The following is a 20,066-nucleotide window of genomic DNA, read 5'->3' on the forward strand; positions in this document are numbered from 1 at the left end:
TAGGCAGGACTTGGACTTGGGTCAAATTTCTGTGTCCTGCTTGCATAGGAAGACATAGATCCTTTTCTTTTTTATTTATTAAGCCTTAAGCATACCTACGTAACTAAGGGTACTGTTGATGCTTTCATATTTACAAAGTTAAAAAATGTCTCTGTTGGTTGAAACTCTATGTTAACTGTCTATTTAATTTGTTTATGGGGTTTTGCTGTGTTTTGTGTTGTTTGGGGTTTTTTTTCCTCGGTTGGTTGGTTGGGGTATATTTGCAAAATACATGATTGTTTCAGTGTGAAGTTCAGAAATTCATGTATTTAATTGTATAATTGACAGTCTTAGAAATGGTGAGATGTATTTGTGAATTCTTTGCATTCATACTTACATCTTCCTGTAAAGACAAACATTTGAATTGAATTAATTATGTTTCTTTTGAATAAATATCCCTGTCTGTGGCAGTGATCTCCCTCCCAAGGCACTGCCAAGCACATCTCAAGTTTGGAAGATAACTGTGACGACATTTAAATTTGTCAGCCATTGTAGGTTCCTCTAATAATGTCACATAAGGGAAGGAAAAGGAGTTTGATGATGGTTTATGCCCACCATGGAATGAATGAAAAGATACCAGCAGATGGCCTGAAAACATCCGTGGTTTAGATGCTTGTCTCCTCACGCTCTTATCTTCAATTCTGTCTGGAACTGCTTGAAGGATTGCCTGCAACCATGCATGCTTTACAACAAGCAGGCTAATTGCGTGAACATGTACTTTTATGTTTGGTGGGGTTTTTTAAAATACTATTAACATAAAGATTGGTTATCTAGATGTATCAAATTCTGTTTGTTATAACCTAAAGTGGAAGTAACTCGTGTTCATTCCATGTTAGAGTTTGCACACATAGCAAGGGAGAAAAGTTGTCTTCTGTATTATGTGAAGTCAAGTGTTCTCAAAAGCACATTTGTGGATACGCTTTCTCTGTAGATTGAGTCTGAATGCACCTCTGTTCTTAAAATGTTTTCTGCTCTGTAAAATTTGTGTCCGATTTTGTTGCATTTCTCTCTGCGTGCATTGCTGTGTTGCTGACAAAAGCATGCACAGGTTCACATCAGAAGGTACTGTCAAGCCTGGGAAACTGGAGAAGCACAGTGGACTGCAGTTGCAACATAATACTGAATGTTTGGGAAAGAAGTTTGAACTTTTCCTGTTCATATATGTATCTGACATTGCAGGGTCCAATGCAGCAGAGAAAGGTGCAAGGTTTATATTCATTTTCATCCTGACTACATTTCTAAAGGTAATGTCAGTATTATACAAGTTGTATTTCCCCTGCTTTTTATTTCATGGTGTTAAAAACAATTCTTAGCAATTGTTAAATCACCTTTATGTAGTAATGGTGCCCTCACAACTGTGAGGTTCTTCACTGTGTTCAGGTATGTTACATTCACACTGATGATTGATTTATACTGACCGGTTTGTAAACTGAACTAGCTGCATTTGGGCATTGTGAGTGAGAATAATTAAGTTTAAAGCTCCTTTTAGTCTTGACTTAGTCATAAGACAAGAGCGACTTTAGAAACTTTTCCTACTCTGAGTTGTATCTCCTTGTTCTCTAAATATGGGGCTTTAATTTGTTGTTTGGGGAGGGGGGGTGTGTGTGTGTTATTGTTTTCAGTTCTGACTTGGTTCATGACTACAAGAGATTAAAAGATTAAAAAATCCAACATATGTCCGGAAGAGCGTGGGTGGAATAGCAGCAGGAAACTTCCAAATTAGCTCAGTCATCTTGAAACTTTTATCTTTCATTTTGATAATAGAATATAAGTGATTCTGGAGTGCTGGTAGGACTGATTGTAATACACTTCTATTAATGGAAAGAGTCATAATGTATGCAAGCGGGCAGGAATGTTTCCACTTTCATGTAGTAATGTTTCACAAAAGAACTTCAGCTTAACTGCTTAAAAAACCCCAAAATAAGTAATTTTAAATAGATGTAAATATGTGTCAGTTGACAAGAGTTTTCTTCAGTTTTATTTGTGAAAACTAATGCTTGAACACAGCTCCAAGATAATTTATGGTGAATTATTTCCTACACTTAATAAAATCAAATAAGTACTAATGAGAGTTCCTGCACTTGTTCTTTGCCGTTTCTGGACCAGGGAAGCTTTCAGGTATTTTCTTAGGAAGCAAAAGGGAGCAGGTGTTCTCTTAAGAAGAGTGAGAAAAGAAAGCTGTCTACATTCAACATAGGGATGAGGAATAGAGAATTGTGAATGACATTTCATTCCAGTAAAGAAGTGCTTAGAGATATTTTTTCCTTAATAGAAACCTAGTTTGAAATTGGGAAAAACAAAAAACAAACAAAAAACCCCAACAAAACAAAAAAACCAAAATGGGTTTGTGTCTTATGATGCTCTCTCCATTGGGCCCAAGACCTTGAATAACTAAATAATTCTGAATTTTTTGTATCTCTTTCACACAGGCAATCTCTTCTGCGCTGCAAAGTGAAAACCAGGCTTGAGAGTAGGCTTGAGCAGCCCAGGCTCCATGGCTTGTGTATTTTCTATCCCTCTTGCTGGCTGTAAAATGCCTTTTAGTTACCGAGCATCTACACTGTGCTGAGGAGAGGTAGGCTCGGGATATGTGATGAATTGACACTATTATCTGTCAGCTCTCGAAAAAGAAAGCAGGTGTGAAATTTGCCTTTTAGCTTATTCTTGAGTAAAATATTAGAAAGTGGTACATGGTATTGCTCTAACTGAGCAGCAACAGTGCTCAGTGGAAGAGCAGTATCTAGGTTTCCAGAGGTGCCTGTCTCAAGAATAAGCCAGTAAATCTGCATCGCCACACTATCCCACAACAGAGCAAGGCATACGTGCTACAATCTACGTGAGGGTAGACTGCCCAGAGCAACGTTAGTATTACAGCAACAGAGTTAAATGCAGAAATAACTAGTATCTGGAGGGGGAAATCGCATAATGCATCAGAAATACAATGCTGCTGGTGTCAACATTAAAAAATAAGTAGGATGATATAATGTATCAGCACAATCCAAATCAATGAATCGTGTTTGGATCTGAAAATGCTGTGTCTTCCCTGAACGATCTTCATGTTTTACAGTAGATACATCAGTCACTATGTACACTATGCTCATGGTAGTGAGCCAAAAACAAGTTTAATAACTCGGTCTACTAGGAATCTTACAAACCATAAGGAAAACTTTATACAAGTTATATACAAACTGAAGATAAAATATCATTCCCAACTATTAGTCTGTTATAAATTACAAAATTTCAAATATTTATATATTCTCTAGTAACTGTACAGCTTGTCTACAAACTGTCAGAATAATATAGATATATGTACAAGTATTTGCAAATAGGATTAACATTACCTGCTTCTTCAACTGCAGGTAGGCTGTCAGCAAGGTATGAAATATGAAAATTGTGTGATTTTTGCCTCCGTGTATGTACATAAATACATTCCCATATGTACAAAGACACATAAAGACTAACAAGGCCATTCCAAAACCTAGAACATAACCATCTGGAGTAAATTCTTCTTAAGGTATATGGATGTTTCCTTCTGTCTTCGTGCTCATCGCTGCGTCTACATTCAACTCCTGTAAGTTATGTTGTGTTGCTGGAGAATATTGTATTTGGAAAATTAAAACTAAAATTTTGTTTCTGTTGGAATCTGTAGGAAATAAAAGGAAATAAATGTCACCCTCTGTAAGGAACAGCCAGGATAGTTGCCCTCTGGCGAGTGATACGTAAGAATTTGCTCCTCTAAAGCATTTGTGTGGGAAGACTGTGGTCTGACATTTTTTCCTTATGGGTTTGCCGTGAGCTGGATACTGCCCTTCTCTTCATGATGAAAGGCTGTGTGCGTCCCTTTTCACCCCTGGCTCCAGACTCCCCTTCTGCCTGTGACGTTTAGATACATGGGACTGATGCTGACATCTGCCATGTGGACATGCTACTGGTGAGCTCCTCATGCGGGAACCGCGGTGGACAGGCGAGGAGACCAGGTGAGAGCCTGGTGAGATGGCCTTCACCTACCTTCCCCCTGCAGGCTCTCAGTGTGCAAGGCAAGGCATGTGAGCAGAGCCCCACACCCCTTACTCCTGTAAGGCTTTACCTTAAGTCCAATCCCGTCCATAAGCTGTCTGAATGCTTTCTGCCCTTGGCTGACACAAGAGTTCAGGGATGAAGACGCTTTTGTTATCTGACCTAGCAGTTCCCGTGAGAGGCTTTTGGGGCTGCATTCCCTACGGTTGGAGTGCCACTGCTGGAGACGGGAGCCTTACCGTGCTCTCCCGGCTGCGCAGTCCATTGCTGAGGGTGATGATACAGTTGTTGCTGCTACCCTTCTCCTGCAATGAACAGAAGAAGTGGTGGGTTAGGAAACGGATTGCTGCTTTTTCTCCTTTTTTTCTTTTTCAAACTGAAGAAGGTCTTGCTTTTAAATCTCTGAAATGTGCTTGGGAAGTTGACCTGGAAGGAAGGAAGCTCTCACTTGTCAGCCCTTTATGCCCCCTGCCAGGTCTCCAGGTCAACGTGGAAGAGCTGGGCCAGTTCAGCTAAGTGGGAGTCTACAGTTTCCCAGTGAGTATCATTCTGGGTTTGGTACTTTTAAATGGATTTAACATAGGTGGGTCCTTTCTTACTCTTGATTTAAGAACGCTCCCAGATAGGCCAACACCGAATTTGTCTGTACTAATTTATCTGCGCTACTTCAGCATGCCTTTTGAAGGCAGGCAGGCCTGGGAAGCCTACATTTAAGCAGCATCAAGTCTGCGTTGCAAGAGCCGCTGCAGCATATGCAGCAATCCCCTGCCAGATGGGTGATGACAGAGGACTGACGATGGATGGGCCGGTACTTGGACGTGCTGGGATTTCACCCCCTTATCACACTCTTCCCAAGGAGGTGACTTTGAGTGAAGTCCACGGCCAGGCCAGGCCAGTCTCCAGTGGGAATTACTCACTCCTTTCACTAGTGGTTTGCCAGGTACCTGGGCCAGGGACTACTCAACTCTCCAAATTTATTGAAGACTAGCTGAGTTTTAATCGTCAACTTTCTAAATGTAGAGACAGTGGAGGGCACACAGCTAGCTATGCAGGGCACTGCTGGGTGCCTGTGAGTAGTGTAAAGGCACTAAAGTAGCAAACGATGAAAACTGTAGTGTTACCTCAGCAAGTTTTAATTTGGGGGAGCTGGCTATGTCCTTCTTCAGCAAAATGTGTAAAACCGCATCATGAATGGTAAGGAAAAACATGGATGGCTTAATCTCCTCATCAAAAAATGCACATCTCTCCAGTTTGTCCAGGAAGCCCTCTGTGGGAGAACAAAATCAAAGCACAAAGTGACCTGCAGGCTTTGACAATTAAAACATAGTGTATCCTGAGCATGTCCATGGAGCAAGCACAGGGATTTATGATATACTGCATTGTTTTATTTATTAGAGCAGATGGGTTCCTCTTTACCGATGTGGAGAGGGTGGGATAGAAAAGCCCATCAGTACTGCCCTACTCATTAGCAGGCAGAATGTAATTTGAGCCTCGTTTCTCATTTCATGCCTAAGCCAGGCTGCCCGATAGCTGGTCTCGTAGCCCAGAGCTGTACAGCACAGCAGCGGCCATAGGTAAAACAAGTTGTCATGCATGGTCCCAGCCTGGTGGGGACAACATGGGAGGGATGGCACCTCTGCTCAGCTCAATCTGTTTGCTGTCCAAGCCTGGAAGGTAAAGCTGGGGTGATCCTCCCCAGCTATGCTCAGTGGTGGACGGGGAAGGCAGTGGGATGAGGCATCCATGGTGATGCTGATGGAAAGGGAAGTACTCACCATGTGCCCCTGCAATGTAAATGTCGATGTTGATCCGGACAAATTCTTTCAAAGTCTGTTAAACCGGAAAGATGCACCGTTTAGATACTGCTATTTTTGCAGATGACAGCCATTATGGTGATTAGCCACAGCAAATATACAAACCACTTTAATATATTTCAGCTCTATGACAGTAAGCAGCTCTAAACTCAAACTCTGCTGCACCTAGAGGCAGGATGGTCTCTCACATGGCTGCAGACAGGGATGACCGATCCTTTTGAAAATGGGCAGTATTAAATACATTTAGCCCATGGTGAAAAAGATATTCTTTCATAAATGGTATGGTTTTATTACACCTACTTGACACATGGTGAAACTAAGGCCCCAAAAGCTTCTGGGGAGCTTTTTATAACTGGGAATTTGAGTGGAACTACAGGTCCCACTGACATGGTGGGTGTTTAGTTCCTGTGAAAATACATTTACAAACCCTATGTGGCTCTACATAGTTAATTTTAGCTATGACTGTTTGAAAATATTGTTCTTATTGCTTTGTTCAAGGTCATCCGGGGAGGTGAGAGCAGGAGCAGAAATGAAACTCCAATGCTCTGACTGCCAGCCCAGTGTTTAAAGCCGTATTTCATATGTACATTTCTGTAAAGCTTTCCAAAATCTTACTAGGTGAAGAAAGGGTGCCACAGCCAACACTCTAATTCCAAGAAAATTTAGATTGATTATTTAATCCATTTCCTAAACAGTTTCTATGGAAAATGTACATTAAAATTCACATAAACTCAAAGGTTGCCACTGACTTTCCAGTGCATATATGAATGCCTTTAAGAAGCAGGCTAGAATCACAGAATGGTTTGGGTTGGAAAGGACCTTTAAAGATCACCTAGTTCCAACCCCCCTGCCCTGGGCAGGGACACCTTCCACTAGACCAGGTTGCTCAAAGCCCCATCCAGCCTGGCCTTGAACACTTCCAGGGAGGTAGAACAACTCTGTGCAACCCGTTCCAGTGTCTCACCACCCTCATTGTAAAGAATTTCTTCCTCACGTCTAATCTAAATCTACCCTCTTTCAGTTTAAACCCATTGCCCCTTGTCCTGTCACTACAGGCCTTGGTAAAAATTCTTGCTCCATCTTTCTTATAAGCTGCCTTTGAGTATGGAGAGGCTGCAATAAGGTCTCCCCAGAGCCTTCTCCTCTCCAGGTAGAACAACCTCAACTCTCTCAAGCCTTTTGTGATAGGAGAGGTGTTCCAGTCCTCTGATCATTTTCATGGCCCTCCTCTGGACCAGCTTTAAAAGGTGCATGTCTTTCTTGTGCTGGGGCCCTAGAGCTGAACGCAGTGCTCCAGGTGGGGTTTTATGAGAGTGGAGTAGAGGGGCAGAATCACCTCCCTTGACCTTCTGGCCGTGGTTCTTTTGATGCAGCCCAGGGTACGATTGGCTTTCTGGGCTGCAAGCACACATTGACGGCTCATGTCCAATTTTTTGTCCACCAGTACCCCCAAGTCCACCTCTTCAAGGCTGCTCTCAATTCATACCCCAGCCTGTATTGATACTGGGGATTGGCCTGGTGCAGGTGCAGGACCTTGCACTGGGCCTTGTTGAACTTCCTGAGGTTCACATTGTCCCACTCCTCAAGCCTGTCAAGGTCCCATCCCTTCCCTCAAGCCTATCCCTCAAGTGTAACTGCATGCATATGTTTTTCTTTCATATGGTCACTGTTTATCTTTTACCTTTTGGAGGATTCTCATGGCAGAAAAATCGAGGAAGGACACTGATGAGAAATCCAGAACGATGCTGTGGATGTTGACCTGGGGCACAATGATGCCGGGGGGGAGGTCAGCACCCCAGTTGATCTGAATGGGCAAGTCTGTCATGTTGGTGGGCTGGTCCAGCTCCTCTATCCTGTTGTTGTCTAATTCTTCATCTGACTCATGTGTATAGTTAGCCATGCAAATCAACCCTTTCTGTGTTGATAGAGAAAAGTAATATATTACATATATATAATACATACATAATTAGTACTTCTTTTTAAGACCCAGCCAGGGTAGTAGTGCATCTTACACAAGGGCAAGAGTGGTGGCAATGCAAAGCTGATGTACCTGTGAGCTGGAGCAGGACCCACCTGCACTTTACACTAGAAAAACCTCTTTCTCTCCCTTGTTTGGAGGAGTCTGGAAATGTGGGCTTTCCTTTCAACAATCATTTAATCATCACAATCAGTTAATGATGGCTTTTTATTTTTCCCTGAAGTCAATTGTCAGTTACGCTTTGATTCAGTGATTTTGGAACAAGTCAAGAAAAATCATGCAGGATTTGGGCTGGAAGGAAACCAGCTTTATCCTACCATTAATGCAGCATGAACATTGCCTCTGTGGGATCTGATACTGCCATTTGATGCCAAACAAAGCTTCAGTGGACACATACAAGCTCTGCCCATGGTAAAGCTGTAGGTCTCTAATTGTGAGAGCCATTTAAAATCTTATTTTTGAAATGTGTTTATGTCATGAAATTGCAACTTGGGGAATAGTATGTCTAATTAGGACAGGAGACTGTGAGGCACTTCTCTGCCGTGTCAAGCCCGGGAGCTGGTTGCTTAATCCCTCCCAGATGGAGTTGCCTTACATACGGGTGTCACTTGCAGCTCTCCTTTCTTCAGCATCTTTCTGATCTTCCTCAGAGCTTTATTGCGTTTCCTCAGGACTCTCAGTGGGTTGAAGCCAACCTGCAGAAACATCACTTTGAATAATTAAAAAAATCCAACCAGTGACACCAGTGGAAGGAAACAGTATCTCATGCAGGTTTTCTTTACAGTCATGATGAGCATAGTTTGGACTTGATGTTGCCTATCAGTTCAAGCAAGGGCTCTTTTTCTTGGTTTGAAAGATGTCTACGGGTGTGACTACAAACCAGGCAGGCCCATCTCTACTAGCTTTAGGACACCAGCATGGACAGCATTATAGCAGTGACAGGCCAGTAACTCCAGCAAGCTGGTACAGTGCTGGCTAGCCCAGAGCGTGTCCTCTTCATCTTCATTATGAGACAGCCACCCAGGTGACTGAGATTAGAGAGCTCACAGGTTGTATCTGCTTGGTGCCACCTGACTGCAGTGTGGGTTGTATACACATCGTTTCGTTTCCTTGAAGAAGAAAACCAAAGTTGATCACGTTGGCTGCGTATGTCTCTTGAACCTCTTAGCTATTTTTAACAAAATTAGATGGCAGGTAAATTAGGCTAATAAGGGTTACGAAAATACTAAATTCCTGCAAGTCTTCTGTTTCATCTATCTAGCGGGTGGAGGAGAGAGGCGTCAGAAGTACCCGTATTTGTAAAGAGAGTGGTGTGAGCATCTGCACTCACAGAAAAAACCCTTCAGGCTCTTCTGAGGTGAAAGCCAAGCACATGGAAACCCAAACATGACAGATTCCCTAGTTCCTCTGCCAGTTTCAGTCCCTGGTGTGAAGAATGAACTGCTCATTACCAGTGCTCAGGGTAGCCACTACTTATCAACTCCCCACTAAAAGCAGCAGGAAGGGGAGGTTATGGGGGCAAATTTGGTTCAGTCTGGGGCTGGCAGGCCTCTCTGGCACGGTGAGGGCTCAGGGGTCCTGGGTCTCTGCTGGTTGCGGAAAGACCAGCTGCCTTCACCCAGCTTGTCATGGAAGACATTAAGATCTCTTTGATTGATGTGATTTCATTCAGCTTTTCTTCTGAATGTTGTGGTTATGTTCTTTGGGGCAAGACGAGTAAACTAGCATTTATTGGGTGTAAGTAATATAAATGCTAATAAAATAAAATAATGTCCCTTTATATTCTCTATGTTTGCACTGCTTTCTTCTAAAGGACTTAAAATGTGTATATACATTGTTATGGTATAAGTTCAGCATGAGTCAGGCTGTTCTCTTTCTCAGACGTGTGTATGTACATGTGGGATTATAGGAGTGGCAACAATATTTGAATAATTAATGAAAAATTCATCTTTGAACTGTGGACTGACTGCATATATAGTAATTATTGGGAAACTGTATTCACCTTAATGTGTCATGCAATGCATATGTTCAGAACGACAGCCCCAGACACTTACAGCAGTGATGAGTTTCTCTCTGAAGAATTCAATATTAGCAAAGAAGATAGGAGATGAGCATCTGAAAATCTTCACTCCCTCTGGCTCGTAGATCTGTGCAATGAAGCAAAAGTGTTAGTAACGTCTGCTATAGAAACACAAATGCAGCAGATAATAAAAGAAACATGAGTTTTCTTACATCGGTGTAATCCTTCCTGTTCCTGTAGATGTTACTTCTCCCAACATTAGCCAAAACAGTGCAGCTTGGACTGTGAACGAACACACACACACACACAATTATTTGTACCCCATACTGAACCTGGCGGAAGGGAAGGATCAGAGAAGGCAACCTCAGCTGTGCTGGTAGACTGAAGTGGGACCCCACATCCAAGGGTTTACCCCTGTAAATTATTTTTCCATACACGGTTGCTGGACAGACCAAGGCATGGGGTTGTTGGCCTTGTCTGTACGGGGGGGGACTTAATTATAACAGGAGGCCCTGAGATATCTTATAATTGCATCCAACAAGTACTTACATCTGGGAGCGGATCACCACGGTCAGCAGCTGGAACGCCACGGCAGTTGCTAGCCCAATATCCAGACCAAGAAAAATGGCAGCTAAGAAAGTCACCACCCATATGACCTGTAACAAGCAGGTGGATGGCAGCGGTTATGAGCATGTCAAGGACCTGGGTTGTGAGCCCAGGATGGGAGCAGCAACAGATCTCAGATCTGGTCCAGGCTGTCTGTCTGCCTTTGGTGAGGGGTTTCATATTTCCTAGGTTGTTGGTTTTTTTGTAAAACAGGGCCAGACTCACCAACTAGCACCAGGGACCGTTTCTAGGGATGACAATTTCTATACAATAAAGGCTTAAAGTAATAGAGGTGTGGATCTTCTATAGGTGATTCACTAAATGCTCAATAAAAATCCAGCAGAAAGGCAAGGTTACAAGTAAATCAGGATCCTGGTAAAGCTGAGGGTCGTAAATGTGCAAATGTAGGTGCTGTGAATGTAAGTGACTGATAAGCATTAATAACTAGATAATACTGAATATTTTTTAGCCACAGAGCTCAAAGCATTTTCATGTGGTAAATAACTGTTTGGTAGCTGGGAAACCTGAGGCCTGGAACGATTTGGGAACACAAGGAACTGGCTGATGAGAAAGGTAAGAGCCTAGATTTTCTGGGTGTTAGAGGTAACCAGTCCTGCCCTCCAGCCACAAGCTTTACCGTTTGGAGTAAACCCTTCAAGCCATGGTCGTCACTTGTTTTTTGCTGTGTAACTTCCATCTAACATGCTGTGTGAGTGTGAAAAAGTGTCCCTGAATGCATAACCAATGCAGTAGGTATTTAGACATTTTCTGTAACTGCCTTCTATATTTGACTTTATATAATTAACTGTATTTTAATAATTTTGATGAAATAGATGAAAATGAAGTTAGGAGAGAGAATCGACTCAAAATAGGTGGGACAAAATGAAAAACAGGAGCAAAGGGTATACAAGTAAAAAAAACATGCCACTATTGTACTTTCCATTCAGTGAAGTAAGGCAGGTTAGGAAAAAAGATAACCTGTAAGCCAATTTGCATAATAGATGACTTTTCCAGAGTGCTTCATTCCTGAATGCTTATGGGACTCAACTTACACAGTCATACTTGTCCTTTCTCCACAGGATGCCTACTTCCTTGAACTGCATAAGCATTCCCTTCAAGTTGCCAAGAGCCAAAGATGCAAGGACTGACTGTTAAAAAGACCAAAATATATGCTGAATTTTAAAGCAAGCAAAGCAAATGTTGAACATTAAGACTTAAAAGATCATACAAATGGGGCCAAAGCACAGCTGAAAGGCCAGCAAAGCTCCTCTCGGTGTTTTGCTGCTGCTGGAACCTCCCTAGCTGTGGTGCAGCACAGGTGTCTGACTTGAGGCTGCAAATCCCACTTATTTTTGGCACCTAAAAGCTGGTGCTGTGGTGTTTGGTGTTTGGGCACTTGCATTCCCTTTGAGGGACCAGAGGTAGTGGTCCTGTCTGTGATGATCTGGGAAGAAGAACCAAGTTTGCAAAACCCTGTTTGGCTCTCAGTGAAGCCTACAAACAGTCCCAGTGACTCCTAGAGAAGCCCTGTCTTTGACAAGCAGGAATAAATGCTAGGTGAAACCAGTGAATACCTTCTGTAATGGTGCCAGGAGAAACCCAATGGCCAAGATCACAATCAAGACAATGACAGCTGAGATAAGACCAGCAATCTGCATCAGAGAAAAATTCCACCATGAATAAGTGCCTGCAGGCATTATGGTCAGCTAGGAAAAAAGAGAGCTTTCTTGCATTAAATGCCATCATGGTCTGTTGTCTTCTATACCTGTGTTTTGCCTCCTGTGCTCTCCTGCACACCAGATCTTGACAGAGCAGTGCTGGAGGCAAATCCTTTGAATGATCCACCAACTATATTACTCAGCCCAAAAGCAATTAGTTCCTGAAATAAAAACAAAAGAGATTGTTCTTAAAAGGTGGTTCATGACAGTTATTTACGAGGCAAAGCATTCCTAAAATGAATTATTTCCCACTGACAAATACACTGTATTGATTTCTATGTTACATGCCTACCTGGTTGCCATCTACTGGGTAGTCATGTTTGATGGAATACACTTTAGCCACAGAGAAGGCTACTGCAAACCCAACGATTGCAATGGAAATGCTGTCGCCGATACACTTTTGGAGGACGCCTACATCAGGTGCAACAGGTGCTTGAAATCTGAAAGACAAAAAACTCAACTCATTAAGGATATGCCTAAGGAGACAAGTTGTCAAGCAAGCAAGCAAGCAGTGGTCCAGCTCATAACAAGCACTTTGAAAAGATGCAACACAGAATTGCAGGTCTGAACCCTATAAAACTTTGGGGAATCTTTAATCAGGACAGGGACTCTGTTTACCTGCACTCAGCTCAGTTTGTGTTTCAGCAGGTTCTCATTTACTTGGCCAGGACCAGCTGCAGCGTTTTTTGTCTGAGGTGCATGCACAGTTCTGCCTTCTAGTTACGCATGGATGTAAGATCTGACATGGCACTGAGGCCCTTGCACAGGCAATTTGTGCACAGAAGGATTTCACTTAATTACGACACAAAAAAAAAATCCCTGTGTGATTCATTGAATTTGTTAGACAGCTAAACAAATATTTACTAAGTCAGGTAATGTTGACTAGTCTTTCAGGATATCTATCTGCTAGATGCTTTAGCTTTACCATTTCCTGCTTCTTTGATCAGGGTCTTTTGCAGATCCTGGGGAGAATTCCTCTCTGGGCTTTTCTTCCCCCCCCCCCCCCTCCTTTCTTTTTTTTTCCAGTGAACTGAAATCTGAAGAGTGGAGACTCTTGAGTAGAAATAGCCATTCCTCTGGAAACTTCATTCACTAACGCCCCTGGGGCTACAAAAGGCAATCGAGCGTGCCCCAGTGAGTAAATGGCTGCAGTCTGCTGTCCTAGAAAATGTCTTCCTCCCTCTTTTTAACTTAATGTGTGCCTATTAATTCTCTATGCCAAAATCTGTCATAGCTGGATGTACTTTATATATGGATATATACTCTATATGTGGGTATATACTCTCTATATGGATATGAGCAGACGTTGAGGCCTGCGAAGGATAATAGTGCCTGCAGAGATGCTGGCGGAGGGTCATGGGACCAGGCAGGAGAGATGTGCAGCGTCCTCATGGCTTCCCAGGGCTGGTGGTGGCTGCTGAACCATGCGTGGACTTTGAGAGAAATGGAGGGGTTCAGGAGTGAGTAGCTCAGTAAGGGACAAACACCAACCTCCTGCTCAACAACTGTCTTGGAAAATGAAGCATGCAATTATTTCAAGTCACAGTGTACTCTTTGTGGAGTAGGAGATGTGCTTTAGTGAGTAACTTTTACCTATTAAAAGTGTGTCCTGATATTGTTGAGAGCAAAATGTTTATTTACCTACTGAAAGAAGATGAAGCAGATTATTTTAATCAGAAACATAGATGAACTGATTTAACACTGGCAAGGTAAAGAGAACATTTTGCTCCACTGGTGAATTTTAAGTAAATCACTTACCCTTCCTCTAGTTTTCCGACAACAGCTACATTAAATTTTTCTTCAAAGTTAATGAAATAGGAAATCAGTGCTGCTAAGACTGTCTGAAAGATAATAAACCCCACCTCCATTAGGCACATTCAAGCAAGAGTGTGAAGAAACTATTAAAACCCATTACCTTCCCTCTCCCACATGCCCTCCAGTCTCATCACTAGCAGCAGAATTATGCCCCAAGTCTGCACATCCCTTTACTGTTCAGATGTTATGCCTGAACCACCTTACAGGTATGGGTTTACATTCATAGATCACACAGAGTATGTATGAGACTATCTCACTAACAACAGAGAACATCCCATCCAGTAAACTACGTGTTTTCTAACAAGATGCTGTAATAACTCTGGGGGAAAACAAGCACTACTTGCATCTATAGCAACATCCTCCAGGACTTCAGGAGCCTGCTGCCAGTGCGAGTTTTCCTCCACCCCACTGCTACTCAGGGTGGGGAAAACCCTCTGCTGCTGGATGGCAAAACTGTTTTGTGCTTGGCCATGGATGACCGGGACTTCACTGGCTCCTTGCAGGTGTGGTGCAGAGGTGCCCCAGCTGTGGGACTGCAGCTGGCTGGTGTCAGAGCCAATTTTGTCCCAGGAAAAAAATTCATAGTTTATAGCACCTTACTCACTACAGATATACTCAGCTAAGAACAGCTAAGAAGAGGTAAAACATCTAGTAGAGGTAAAACATCTCACAATAGCTCATGAACACTGTCAATTTTTCCTTACGGGTAAAATGATAAACCATCCTTTAATGCAGAACAGGAGAAGAAATAGTTAAAACTGCTTCCTGTGTCACTACAGTGATGGAGCAATTGCAAAATCAAAGAAAAGTAACTGTTACCACAAGGAGTTCGATTGGGATGGGAGTTGGTAACTTTGCTTTGTATCGATCGTTCATTTCTTTCACCACGAACACGATAAGCAAGACAACAATGGATGTGACAAGGTCAGCAATGTTTGTTTTTGTGATCTGGCTGAAAACGCTCTCCAGAGTCTGCAAAATCGGAAAGAAACATGCGGTGCCTTAGAAATAGTAGTGCCCTAGCACAGTAGCACTATCCCTTCCAGAAGGGCCTGCATTGGAATTGCTCTAAGGATTACGATGGTTGGGATTTATTCCCTGTGGCATGGTATGGGTTGCAAGCCTCAATGAATGTGCATGTGCATCATCCAAATGATGAAAGCATCCATGAAAGACCCCTTCCACTGGCCCTCAGCCCTCTCCCCCTGGCTCCCCCTTTGGGGAGGGTCAGAGCAACATGGGTGTGTGTGCGATAGGAAATGTGAGCAATGGGAATTACTGAGCAGGTGCCTCTCTCTGCTCCTTCTTCCCCGTCCTTCTCCTTCTTCCATTCTCATCCAACAGCCCTCACGGAGTCATATCCAAATTAAATATATATAATATCAGTCCAGTAAAAATTAATAATTAAATGCTTGAGGCAAAGTTGAGTGCTTAATTAAAATATGCCAACACACAATAGAAAATATTATCTAATTAGCCCAACAAGGTGTAACTTGGTGTTTGGTAATAAATTTAAAGATTGGTCATATACTAATAACACATTTCTTATATTTTTCTCTTGCATTTCCTCCTGGTTGGCTGTTTTTATGCTGAGTTCTGTTCTTACTGCCTTGTGATATACGGTCAGATATACATCACAGGTTTCAATAGGTTATCAAATAGCGAACACTTAGCACTTACATAGATGATGCCAAATGGTTTATTAAATCCAGGGACAGGTAGTTGAAGCATGAATTTCAGCTGAGATACCACAACATGGATAGCCGCTGCAGTTGTGAAACCGCTGATTAATGATTGTGACAGATAAATAACAATAAATCCAAACTGAAGAATTCCCAGAAGCAACTGAAATGCAAAATGACCATACATCAGTGTGATTCATTCGTGCTTTTAAGCAATCTCTGTAACAAAGAGAACCGTATTAATGGGAAAAAAGATTTTAACTTAATCCCATACATCTAGGGATTAAGGAAAATACTGTCACCAGACTTGCAATAAAAGTTGAGACTTAGCAACAAGGGCATAAGACTAGTAAGAGTAATTGCTAGAGCAGTTAAAAACTATTCATTTTATTTTATAGCTAAAATAAACCTCCCTAGTCTCAGGGTTTTCAGTAACCATATTTTTACATGGTACCAGTGTTTCATGAAGCACAAAGATACTAATATGTTAGGAAGGAAGGAACTATAGGAATTTCCTATTAGGAAGGAAGGAGAAATTATTGTTGGGTTTTTTTTAAAGACAAATCCAAATACTTTACTATTATGAGATAGAGTTTTATTCCCCTTGCTGCATCTGCATCATTCACATCACTCTCACAACTATTTTTTTCCTATCCAGCAGACAGTTTTTTGCTGTAGATGAGGTGCACCTGTGTGGGCTGTGGGCTCAGGTCTGGGCAAAACAAGGGATTTTACAGCATGAATCAGTGGCTGACCACTGGAGGGAGGTGGATGTCTCCTAATCCGTGAGCCAAGGTCAGTTGCATGGGAAAGGGAAGAGAATTACTTTGGTGACTACACCAGGGGAAAACAAAGGGGAAGGGCAGTCCACCATCCATCTATTCATGTACGTGCATATACATGTGTGCGGGCACACACATATATGTTTACCAACCTGAAAAACCCCAGAAAGGAAGGTTACAGATGCAGCCACCATCACCCTCTCTTCATTTATTGCTGAGATATTTGTGGAAGTGCCATTTCCAGCGCTGTCATCGGGGACCAGCCTGACAACAGCTCCTCCCACCATCAGGCTCAGGACGGGGAAGGGACCTGAGCAGTACAAGGTGTTCGTTAGAGACCCGAAGGGACAGCACGTACTTCTTCACCAGTAAGGAGGGCAGGTGTGCCTGAACTTACCCACTGAGATATGTCTGGATGTGCCAAAGATAAAATAGACCAGGACAGGGAAAAATGCCGCATAGAGTCCATAGCCGGGTGGCACGTTCACCAGCAATGCAAAGGCGAGACCTGTGAGGACAGAGGCCCGGGGAAGGTGACAAGCGTGTTACAGGCTGAAGCCCGCAGTCCCTTGGCACCTGGCCTAGCAGGCTGTGTCAGAGCACGCGGTTCCTGGAGGTACCTTGCAGGACGGCCACCAGCCCCGTGTTGATGCCGGAGACAATGTCACTCAGGATCCACTCCCTGAAGCGGTACGCTGGCAGCCACGAGACGATGGGAAACAAACCCAAAGCAATTTTTTTGACCCTTTGTGGGGAGCAGCTGTAAAGACACAAGAGGACAGAGCTCGGTGGACAGCTCGGCTGAGTTGCGGCCTGTCTTTGGAGGGAAAACGAAGGGGGAAGGATTCAGGTCCAGGCTGCCAGAGGTCAAAATCTCACCCAGACACAGCCCTGATCAACCTGCTCTGCCAGCTGTGCTTCAAGGAGGACCCTCGAGCCCCCAGAGGTCCCTTCCAACCAAAATAATCATAGAATCATAGAATGGTTTGGGTTGGAAGGTGCCTTTAAAGATCATCTACTAGTTCCAACCCCCCAACACCTTCCACTCGACCAGGTTGCTCCAAGCCCCATCCAACCTGCTCTTGAACACTTCCAGGGATGGAGCATCCACAGCTTCTCTGGGCAACCTGTGCCAGTGCCTCACCACCCTCACAGTGAAGAACTTCTTCCTTACATCTAATCTAAACCTACCCTCTTTCAGTTTAAAGCCATTGCCCCTTGTCCTATCACTACAGGCCCTATTAAAAAAATCTGTTCCCATCCTTCTTATAAGCCCCCTTTAAGTATTGAAAGGCTGCAATAAGGTCTTCCTGGAGTCTGTGCTGCCAAGTGCCCAGGAAAAGAGAAGCTGTCTGGGCTACAACTGTAGGAAGAATTTTAAGGGTAATAGCAGCTAAAATTCTTCAGAAAAATCTGACATTGCATTTGGTTAATGAGTTTTCATTTGCTCTGTTGGAATCTGAGGTGGAATTTATCAGGATGGAGTTCATGCTGTCCAAGAGCAGCAGTTCGGGCTGTTTCTTAGATCCATATTTTAAAAAAAATGAAAAATCTCCTTACCAGAAATATAGTTTCAGATGATCCCAAAAGGTTTTATGGTATCTGTGCAATTTCTCATGCTCTTCATTGAACAAATTCTCCGAGTACACAGGTCTGGCTACAATATAGTGGTTGCCTACAGGTTCAACCATTTCTCCTGAAATGTCAGGCGAGGATGGCAACTTGTGTGTGCTTCTCTCTGGCCTTAGTCACTTAAAAACCTGAAATGAAGAACAGGGTTAGCTCCTTATGTACTGTCGGGCGGGCAGCCGTAGCATAGATGAGTGAACTCCAAACTGAGCGTTACCACCTTTGAAGATCAAAAGAAAGATTGTTGAAACACCTGCCTCACTTTGCCAAGGTGATCTCCTGGCCTCCTCCTCCCCCCACTGCAAGGCAGTGTTTTGCTGGCGCATGAAGCATTTATTTCTAAAGATGCAGCCAAAAAGTGGACAAGATGGATTTCGAGTTAATTTATCACCAAGTCAGCCATCTACAACCAAAAACTACCTCCCTCAAGGGAGACTAATTTCTGAAAGAACAAACAAGCGGATCCCAAGCTGTTTCTCTTTGTGGCAGCGCTGGGAGTGCTGGGAGCTCGCTAAAACCCACAGACAGGTGAGGAGAAAGGCAGACCCAAGGCAGGGCTCAGCCGTCCTCTCTTGGACTCAGAGACAGGGCTGAATCTTTCAGCTTGGGTCTGCATGACAAGGAGGTTAAGCTCAGCAGTAAAAAAGCACGGTACTGCTACTTGTTGTTATTTGTAAGATCTATTTCCGCAGGTTGTCTGGACTGCTTCTCCTCTGTTTCATGCTCACAAACAGTTTTTGCAATGTCTGACCTAAATACTATTTTCTGCCTTGTCCCAACCCACATTTGCATGTTTGTGCTGAATAGAAACGGTCCTCAGTCACTCCAGAAATGACCCCTGAAGACCACATTACACATGAGAAGATTCAAGATTCATTTCAGTCAATACCACTGGGTAATTTGCAGGAATTAATTGATGTCATCACTGTGCTGCCTACTGTGCTGTTACGTCTCTCTGTATGCCTCACATTCTTCCCTCATTAAATTCACCTAAATAAATGTAATATCTAAAAATATTTCTCTCTGCTGCAGCCACCATTAAAGATTTAATACTAGTCCGAGACAGGAGCAGTGGAACTTGCTCTTGGTAGCTGCAGTTGAACTAGATGATCATTGTAGAACCCTTCCAACTGGAACTAATCTATCCTATTCTATTGTCTTTTGACTCAGAGATGAAGATGTACTGTAGGAAGCAAAAAGTCTTTTGTGATACTGATAATAGAGCATTTTTCTTCACTTTCTCTCCCCTAGTCAAATGCTCCTTAGAGTCTACGTGCTTGCTGGTGGTCTCGTGACAGATGCCCGACCAACAGTAGTTCCTTGTCCAGGTCTGTGACCTGGCTCTCACTGAAATATCCTACATGCATTTCTAATTCAGACTTGTGTGTACTCAATATTTGGAGATATCACAGGACAGGTTTTAAAATGGCACAAAGCAGTTTGCACAGTTATGAACAGATTGAAAGCTTTTTGTCTATGACAATACTGGCATTAAAATGTGAATCCTATCCTGAAACTTTGCTACAGCTTAGGGCCCATTATTGACCTATTTCAAATTATTAGCTTTTAGGTTCCTCCTAGTTCATTCTGGGGAAATTCATGGATGTGTAAAAGTCCAAATAATGTCAGATGAACCTCTTAGACATGCTGGTTTTGTTGATATACTATTTTTCCACAAAAGATTCACTATTTTGGCAATGAGTTCTACTTTACTACTATCTGTTTTAACATTAAAAAAAAAATTAGATCTGTAATATTTTTCCAAAAACTGGTGGGTAATTATTCTAAGAGACTAATACTCAAAATCTAAGCTCATTCACCACCCTGATTCAAAGTCAGCTAAAATCATACTCCAATCCCATAATTGTACACTACTATCCATCCCACTGGTGGGATCTGAGCTCCAAACCTGAGGCTGATGAAATTTCTATGAAAAAAGGTTAATTTAGTTCTTTCTCTGATAGAT

At 42.8% G+C, this 20,066-nt stretch overlaps 1 protein-coding gene across 1 annotated transcript; it reads right to left on the minus strand.

Moving 5' to 3' along the window:
• Nucleotides 1-1,673: 1,673 nt before the first annotated feature.
• On the minus strand, nucleotides 1,674-18,162 carry SLC26A3 (solute carrier family 26 member 3). The gene is made up of 20 exons (XM_049814523.1): nucleotides 18,032-18,162; nucleotides 17,092-17,231; nucleotides 16,869-16,979; nucleotides 16,624-16,781; nucleotides 15,688-15,852; nucleotides 14,827-14,979; nucleotides 13,951-14,033; nucleotides 12,485-12,632; nucleotides 12,240-12,353; nucleotides 12,049-12,126; nucleotides 11,527-11,622; nucleotides 10,418-10,524; nucleotides 10,081-10,150; nucleotides 9,903-9,995; nucleotides 8,448-8,543; nucleotides 7,552-7,785; nucleotides 5,832-5,886; nucleotides 5,178-5,323; nucleotides 4,296-4,361; nucleotides 1,674-1,679 (listed from the first exon to the last, which is right to left on the minus strand). The coding sequence occupies exons 1-20, from the start codon at nucleotides 18,160-18,162 to the stop codon at nucleotides 1,674-1,676; spliced, it is 2,250 nt and encodes a 749-aa protein (XP_049670480.1).
• Between the last annotated feature and the right edge of the window lie 1,904 nt (nucleotides 18,163-20,066).

Source organism: Accipiter gentilis, chromosome 11 (genome assembly GCF_929443795.1).
Source record: "Accipiter gentilis chromosome 11, bAccGen1.1, whole genome shotgun sequence".
Classification (NCBI taxonomy): domain Eukaryota; kingdom Metazoa; phylum Chordata; class Aves; order Accipitriformes; family Accipitridae; genus Astur; species Astur gentilis.

Bases quoted from the DNA above. Each gene is read 5' to 3' on its own strand.
- SLC26A3 (XM_049814523.1), bottom strand. From the start codon at position 18,162: ATGGTTGAACCTGTAGGCAACCACTATATTGTAGCCAGACCTGTGTAC. The intron at 14,980-15,687 runs GTAAGTGCTAAG...CCGATTTTGCAG, and splicing joins AACCATTTGGCATCATCTAT to ACTCTGGAGAGCGTTTTCAG. The intron at 12,354-12,484 runs GTAGGCATGTAA...TTTTTATTTCAG, and splicing joins ACCCAGTAGATGGCAACCAG to GAACTAATTGCTTTTGGGCT.